At 35.2% G+C, this 8,843-nt stretch overlaps 1 protein-coding gene across 1 annotated transcript; it reads right to left on the reverse strand.

Moving 5' to 3' along the window:
• Positions 1–2,870: 2,870 nt before the first annotated feature.
• LOC109896670 (DNA damage-regulated autophagy modulator protein 1) lies at positions 2,871–6,494 on the reverse strand. Its single transcript, XM_020490968.1, has 7 exons — positions 6,140–6,494; positions 5,340–5,407; positions 4,419–4,561; positions 3,848–4,025; positions 3,697–3,755; positions 3,459–3,551; positions 2,871–3,373 (listed from the first exon to the last, which is right to left on the reverse strand). The coding sequence occupies exons 1-7, from the start codon at positions 6,268–6,270 to the stop codon at positions 3,329–3,331; spliced, it is 717 nt and encodes a 238-aa protein (XP_020346557.1). The 5' UTR covers positions 6,271–6,494; the 3' UTR covers positions 2,871–3,328.
• Positions 6,495–8,843: the final 2,349 nt, after the last annotated feature.

Genomic DNA, 8,843 nt, shown 5'->3' on the forward strand with positions numbered 1-8,843 from the left:
TAGTCCTAATATAGTCATGTAATATAGTCCATATATAGTCCTGTAATATAGTCCATGTACTATAGTCTAATATAGTCCATGTAATATAGTCCTAATATAGTCCATGTAATATAGTCCTAATATAGTCCATGTATAGTCTAATTAGTCCATGTAATATAGTCCATGTAATATAGTCCTAATATAGTCCATGTAATATAGTCCTAATATAGTCCATGTAATATAGTCCTAATATAGTCCATGTAATATAGTCCATGTAATATAGTCCTAATATAGTCCATGTAATATAGTCCATGTAATATAGTCCATGTAATATAGTCCTAATATAGTCCATGTAATATAGTCCTAATATAGTCCATGTAATATAGTCCTAATATAGTCCATGTAATATAGTCCTAATATAGTCCATGTAATATAGTCCTAATATAGTCCATGTAATATAGTCCTAATATAGTCCATGTAATATAGTCCATGTAATATAGTCCTAATATAGTCCATGTAATATAGTCCTAATATAGTCCATGTAATATAGTCCTAATATAGTCCATGTAATATAGTCCTAATATAGTCCATGTAATATAGTCCTAATATAGTCCATGTAATATAGTCCATGTAATATAGTCCTAATATAGTCCATGTAATATAGTCCTAATATAGTCCATGTAATATAGTCCTAATATAGTCCATGTAATATAGTCCTAATATAGTCCATGTAATATAGTCCATGTAAATAGTCCATGTAATATAGTCCTAATATAGTCCAGTAATATAGTCCTATATAGTCCATGTAATATAGTCCTGTAATATAGTCCATGTAATATAGTCCTAATATAGTCCATGTAATATAGTCCATGTAATATAGTCCATGTAATATAGTCCTAATATAGTCCATTAATATAGTCCATGTAATATAGTCCTAATATAGTCCATGTAATATAGTCCTAATATAGTCCATGTAATATAGTCCATGTAATATAGTCCTAATATAGTCCATGTAATATAGTCCAGTAATATAGTCCATGTAATATAGTCCTAATATAGTCCATGTAATATAGTCCTAATATAGTCCATGTAATATAGTCATAATATAGTCCATGTAATATAGTCCATGTAATATAGTCCTAATATAGTCCATGTAATATAGTCCATGTAATATAGTCCATGTAATATAGTCCTAATATAGTCCATGTAATATAGTCCTAATATAGTCCATGTAATATAGTCCATGTAATATAGTCCATGTAATATAGTCCTAATATAGTCCATGTAATATAGTCCATTAAATATAGTCCTAATATAGTCCATGTAATATAGTACAGTATAGTCCTAATATAGTCCAGTATATAGTCCATATGTCATATAGTCCTAATATAGTCCATTATATAGTCCATGTAATATAGTCCTAATATAGTCCATTAATATAGTCCATGTAATATAGTCCATGTATATAGTCCTAATATAGTCCATGTAATATAGTCCATGTAATATAGTTCCTAATATAGTCCATGTAATATAGTCCATGTAATATAGTCCATGAATATAGTCCCTAATATAGTCCATGTAAATAGTCCATGTAATATAGTCCTAATATAGTCCATGTAATATAGTCCATGTAATATAGTCCATGTAATATAGTCCTAATATAGTCCATTAATATAGTCATGTAATATAGTCCTAATATAGTCCATGTAATATAGTCCATGTAATATAGTCCATGTAATATAGTCCATGTAATTAGTCCTAATATAGTCATGTAATATAGTCCACGTAATATAGTCCATGAATATAGTCCACGTAATATAGTCCATGTAATATAGTCCACGTAATATAGTCCATGTAATATAGTCCACGTAATATAGTCCATGTAATATAGTCACGTAATATAGTCCATGTAATATAGTCCACGTAATATAGTCCATGTAATATAGTCCATGTAATATAGTCCATGTAATATAGTCCATGTAATATAGTCCTAATATAGTCCATGTAATATAGTCCATGTAATATAGTCCACGTAATATAGTCCTAATATAGTCCATGTAATATAGTCCATGTAATATAGTCCATGTAATATAGTCATGTAATATAGCTTATGTAATATGATTATTAGGCCATAGCAGTATGTTTGTCTGCAAGGCTGAAGAAAGAGGTATCTCCTTATTAAATGAATGAACAATCTTCCTTTTCAAGCTGTAGGCTATGTCTGTTCTCAACACACTAACACAGTAAATGTATAGCTACATTTCAACGGCGGACAAAAACTCGAGTGAGATTTGAACCCTTGCCTCAAATCTACACAGAGAGCAATTTGACCAGTCAGTCAAACACTCGTGATGTAGTTTCTTTGATTATCAGTAAGCGCTGTTGTACTTCTGTCAAGTGCGCTTCCATGAACAAGTGTTGGAACACGTCCAACTACATCAATGATTTGAATTGTCTGATAGGGAATGTCCTACAGGTAATTATTTTTATTTATTTTACCTTTATTTAACCAGGTAGGCAAGTTGAGAACAAGTTCTCATTTACAATTGCGACCTGGCCAAGATAAAGCAAAGCAGTTCGACAGATTATCACGACGACCTGGTGAGGTTAGCATAGTGCAAAATGTGCAAAGTTACTGTATGTAATGGGAACAGTTAATATGTAGTCTTTGTTCACTTGCCACTATGTCAGAGATTTTAATTGGCTGATGCTTCAACTTAACCTTGAACTTCAACTTTTTATAATATTCACAAGTATGGCCTATAGTGTTTATGCAGTTTAGCCTGAAAAATAAATAACATATTTTGCCTAAAGATATGTGGTCGTCATTTTATTCAAACACTGTTTGGGTTTTGTGTTTGGAACAGAAATACGTCACACATAGCCCTGTATGTATTCTGAGTTACTTTATTACAATGGTATACCATAGATATGCCTCAATACCCTAAGAAACAAGAGTTCTTCTTGAGCAAAATACCTAACTAGAACAATATTTACATAGTAATATCAAACGATTAACCTTGGAGTAGGTAAGTGTGCGTACAGCCTCTTATCCATTTACTGGTGATGCGTGAAATGTATTTTCTATATTAACTTGATCTTACTGACCTTTGTCCCACCAGATGATGAACAATGGGTTAACTCTTTCATTAACCCAACAACTGGTCACAGGATGTGTTTTGTTTTGTGGTTAACCGTTAAGGCTGGGGTTATGTTGCAATGGATACAGTATAAAGAAATACATCATACCATTCAGATAATCTCATATACATTTGCTTTATAAAAGTAGGAAATAAAATACACTTTATTTTGTAAATATTCAGATTAAAAGGTTCAAATCAATGCTTCATCAGGAATAGTCCACAAACTCTGTTCTCAGCTTCAGAGTAAACTTCTGTAAGAAACAAGACAAAGAGAAATAACTCAAATAAAGGAGAAGAAAAGGACAATCATTCCCACCACAATGACTGAAAACTCACTTTAAAGTCGTGGATGTAGGTGAAGAAGAAGAAGATGAAGCTGAAGGCCACGATCCACTCACTCACAGCACTCACCAGATGGAACACATTGTCCTGTAATGACAGGGAGAGTCAGATAGAGACTGATATTGTCATGTATAGATTCTCTGGCCTATGAAGCCTACATGGATCCAGAATGTCGTCCATCTTTGTTGTTTAAGTAAGTGGTCTTCTTGGTAAAGATGTGCTCATACTGTACCTCGTCTTCTGTTTTTCTATGCAGTGTGGTTTGTGTCACAAAGACAGCACAGACAACAGCTGAATGGTAAATGAAGGAGATATTTTCTTTGATAAAACAATGATCATTAATGATTAAAATCATTCAGGGTTACTATTGTTTTCAAGGATACTGGGGAAAACTGCCAGGAAGGCTATGGTTGCCATTCCTGTGCGCACACGACACAAGGCCAAGGAACATCCATAGGGGAAGGCTTTATAGGATATAATGGACTGGAGGATGGTGTACAGAACACCAGAAACGAAGAAGAGTAATGCACCTGCATCATGAACTGCCGTAATCGTTGTCTCCTGGGGAAAAATAACACGCCAGAGAGATCATGTATGGAATATCATACTGTCACTTAATGGTACAAAACCCCTCCATCTTCTCACTAAAGGGGTGACAACCCACTGGGCAAAAACTGGTTGAATCAATGTTGTTTACATATCATTTTAACAAAGAAATTCAATGTGATGATATTGAATAAACATGGAACACTGATTGGATTTCACCGAACTTTTATCTTAAATCCAATTACATCCTACTGGGCACACACTGGTTGAATCAACGTTTAATAGGCTAATTGAATTGACGTCTGTGCCGTGACATTTTTTTGTTGAATTGACATTAATTGACAACTCAGCCAAATGTGAATCAAAATTAGTTGTTGAACTGATGTTTGTGCCTTCATGGCAACCTACCTGGAAAGTAGCGACAAAACACATCCCCAAACAAGAAAGCATTCCAATCCAGAAAGCAGCCTGGTTCAGTGCTGGGGGCACATCACCCGTCTTCTCATTGAGCTTCTCCACAAACTTGTATCTGGCATACATGGTGGCCATACCTGTAAAGGATTTGGTATGGCACATGGAGTGAATGCTTTCATTAGCACTTTTCACATTTAGACAGTATACGCTCACAGTAGGCTATTGTAGGCCTATGTGAAACCTGCTGCAATATTTATTTATTTGCACCTTAAAACAGAGGTAACAAAGAAAGACAAATATAGTGAAGTGAAATGTAATACTCAGTCAAATGCAATATCTTATCATTTATCGCAGCCCTGTCTAACCATGCATTTTAGCTTTCATTTTCTAAAAAATGGGAAGTGTGAATAAAGCTCTTGGCACTGTCTCTGACCTGGAAAAACCCATGGAGTTTCTTACAGGAATAGTTCACCCAAATTACAAAATAACAAAATAACCCTGTAAGCAGTCTATGGACAAGCTATGACAGCAAATTATGGTTTGGTTTAGTTTCCCGAGCACGGTTTCCACATGCTAACATTTTAGCATTTGTGGCACAAATCCCATTTAAATCATGAGACCAATATCAACATTTTTTTTGTCCAAATCATCCAAAAGTATCTCAAATTAAGTGTGAAGCTCAACAAAGTCAAATAGATGATTTGAACATGATGCATGAAAAAATGCTAACATCATCCCATGACATTAGCATGTAGAAACATTGCCAGGGAAACTAAACCAAAGCATGGATTGCTGTCATATATGGTTCATAGACTGCTTAAAGGGTAAGGAAAACAAATATATAATTTGGGTGAACTATCCCTTTACACTAAGACAAAAAGCTCTTTCATGGTTTTAGTGTCTTTCTGTGCTCACCTGCAAATGCAGTGATGACCGTCATCAAGCCAAAGACACAGCTCTCTGGGGGTTCAGCCCCAGTGTCACTAAAGAAATAATAGTTCAGGGTTAATGTATGTATTAGTGCCATGTCTGGAAGTAATTTTAAATCATCTGGATTTAATTTAAACAATACATTATATTAAAAATTATTATACACATTAAAGTATAACAGAACAGAAAGTGATACAATTTGTTATTTAATGAAATCAAAAAATGTAATCAAAGCAAAATCATACCATTGGCATAATCTATTAACCAAAAAGATAATTGCATTTCAAATGTAAAATCATACCATTTGATGACAAATAAATAATCTACGGAACATATTACTGAATAGAGGGCTTTAATTGTTTGAATAGAGCGCTAATTAGTTAAACCATTATTACTTATCTATGCCTTTTAATGTTGAGTTTGCATATGTGTTAAATATCTATCTGCTCAATAAATAAGCTGTTTAAATGTCAAGTGAGGTCACACACCGGACATTAAGTAGTTCACAGGCCCCTACGCTGTAGACTACACAACTGGGAACCAGCCAAGTACAGCGTTCAACTGTGGTGGGGAAAACGAAACTGATTTATTTTTGTTGCAAGAACGCGATATGATTTACGTTAATATCGCCGGTTTTGATGAGTAGAAGTAAAGAAACATTATTTCCATTACCCACACTGATTTAAATAATAATAAGTAAATGTTATTATCACGGTTTAATGAAGAACGGCAAGTTCGTGGAAAAAAAAAATGCTCAGGTTGCTGATAAATAATTATAATCTTACCTTATATACGGGAAGATAACATCCACATCATGCTCGAACAATGCAATTAGGTAGGAAACAATAAACGTGCTAGATGACATGATTACCAAAGAAATTGGTAAAAAGCATATTCCCTCCATGAACCAAAGCATTTTTTCAGCAATAAGGAAAAGTTACCACGCAGACAGACCGACCTAAGTGCAATTAATAAAGAATAAATACGTTGCAGAATACTGTCAGGTAAAATCCCTCTGTCAATATATAATAGAGTTGAGATTTGAAGTAGGATTATAATTTGGCTAATCGGCCACCTAAAAAGTGACATCCCTCACTGAAAACTATACCGTAAATTTATATTTGGCAGTCACGTGGTACAGACAGTATTGAATTTCAGTCATGTTGAGTGTGGGCTGACTTCGGTACCTCGTCCCATAATTTCCGTATGTAACAGAAACTAAGACGCAAAGCTTTACATAAAATGGCTACACATCCTATTCTGAACCTAAATGTATTTCTTTATTTCTAACTTCATTGTTTATTATTCATTCTAATCTGTGTTGTAGGCCTGCAGAGGGATACAACCATTCTACACTGAGTATACAAAACATTAAGGACACCTGCTGTTTCCATGACATTGACTGACCAGGTGAATCCAGGTGAAAGCTATGATCCCCTATTGATGTCACTTGTTAAATCCACTTCAATAAGTGTATATGATGGGGAGGACACGGGTTAAAGATGGATGTTTTAGCATTTAGACGATTGAGGCATCAATGGTGTTTGGGTGCCATTCAGATGGTGAATGGGCAAGACAAAAGATTGTGTCTTTGAACTGGATATGGTAGTAGGTGCCAGGCGCACCAGTTTGAGTCAAGAACTGCAACGCTGTTGGGTGTTTCACGCTCAACAGTTTTCCGTGTGTGTCAAGAATGGTCCACCACCCAAAGGACATTCAGCCGACTTGACACAACTGTGGGAAGCAATTGAGTCTAAATGGGCCAACATCCCTGTGGAACGCTTTCATCACCTTGTCAAATCAAATCAAATTGTATTGGTCACATATACATATTTAGCAGATGTTATTATGGTTGTAGCAAAATGCTTGTGTTCCTTGCTCCAACAGTGCAGTAATATCTAACTATACACAACAATACAGACACATCTACAAGTAAAAGAATGGAATTAAGACATTTTGAAATATTAGGACGAGCAATGTTGGAGTCCGGAGTATAGACATTATGGACAGTATGTGGAGAGAATATGTAGTATATCTGAAGAATATGTGGATAGAATAGTATCTGTACAGCACTAGTTGAATAGGATGGCATTGACTAGAATACAGTATATACAGTACATATGAAATGGGTAGAACAGTATGTAAACATTATTAAAGTGAACAGTGTTCCATTATTAAAGTGAACAGTGTCCCATTATTAAAGTGAACAGTATTCCATTATTAAAGTGAACAGTGTTCCATTATTAAAGTGAACAGTATTCCATTATTAAAGTGAACAGTATTCCATTATTAAAGTGAACAGTATTCCATTATTAAAGTGAACAGTGTTCCATTATTAATGTGAACAGTGTTCCATTATTAAAGTGAACAGTGTTCCATTATTAAAGTGAACAGTATTCCATTATTAAAGTGAACAGTATTCCATTATTAAAGTGAACAGTGTTCCATTATTAAAGTGAACAGTGTTCCATTATTAAAGTGAACAGTGTTCCATTATTAAAGTGAACAGTATTCCATTATTAAAGTGAACAGTATTCCATTATTAAAGTGAACAGTGTTCCATTATTAAAGTGAACAGTGTTCCATTATTAAAGTGAACAGTATTCCATTATTAAAGTGAACAGTGTTCCATTATTAAAGTGAACAGTGTTCCATTATTAAAGTGAACAGTGTTCCATTATTAAAGTGAACAGTATTCCATTATTAAAGTGAACAGTATTCCATTATTAAAGTGAACAGTGTTCCATTATTAATGTGAACAGTGTTCCATTATTAAAGTGAACAGTATTCCATTATTAAAGTGAACAGTATTCCATTATTAAAGTGACCAGTGTTCCATGTCTATGTACATAGGGCCGCAACCTCTAAGGTGCAGAGTTGAGTAACTGGGTGGTAGCCAGCTAGTAACCGTGACTAAGTTCAGGCCAGGGTAGTGGGTGGAGGCCAGCTTGTGATGGTTATTTAACAGTCTGATGGCCTTGAGATAGAAGCTGTGTTTCATTCTCTCAGTCCCAGCTTTGATGCACCTGTACTGAACTCGCTGGATGATAGCGGGATGAACAGGCCATGGCTTGGGTGGCTGAGGTCCTTAATGATCTTCTTGGCCTTTGTGTTGTTGACATAGAATCAGCAGCATACCATCCTGCATCCCACAGCTGGCTTGCCTCTGAAGCGAAGCAGGGTTGGTCCTGAATGGGAGACCAGATGCTGCTTGAAGTGGTGTTGGAGGGCCAGTAGGATGCACTCTTTCCTTTGTCAAAAAAAATATTCCAATGCTAGGTGTCCTGGCTCTCTGTGGTCGCTAAATTCTCCTCTCTAGCCCTCATACCATCATGGCCACCTAATCAATTTCAATTGGCTCATTCATCCCCCCTCCTCTCCCCTGTATAGGACACACCACGCTAAATGTAGAGCACAACTCCTCCTAGTCGATAGAGGGCGGTACTGAGTTGTTTTCTTAAAGCAGCACCCGGAACATTTGAGACAAGG

This window comes from Oncorhynchus kisutch, linkage group LG19 (genome assembly GCF_002021735.2).
Source record: "Oncorhynchus kisutch isolate 150728-3 linkage group LG19, Okis_V2, whole genome shotgun sequence".
Taxonomy (NCBI): Eukaryota; Metazoa; Chordata; class Actinopteri; order Salmoniformes; family Salmonidae; genus Oncorhynchus; species Oncorhynchus kisutch.

Bases quoted from the DNA above. Each gene is read 5' to 3' on its own strand.
- LOC109896670 (XM_020490968.1), bottom strand. From the start codon at position 6,270: ATGCTTTGGTTCATGGAGGGAATATGCTTTTTACCAATTTCTTTGGTA. The intron at 5,408-6,139 runs GTAAGATTATAA...TTATTTCTTTAG, and splicing joins GTTATCTTCCCGTATATAAG to TGACACTGGGGCTGAACCCC. The intron at 4,026-4,418 runs GTAGGTTGCCAT...ATTTTTCCCCAG, and splicing joins GTTTTGTCGCTACTTTCCAG to GAGACAACGATTACGGCAGT.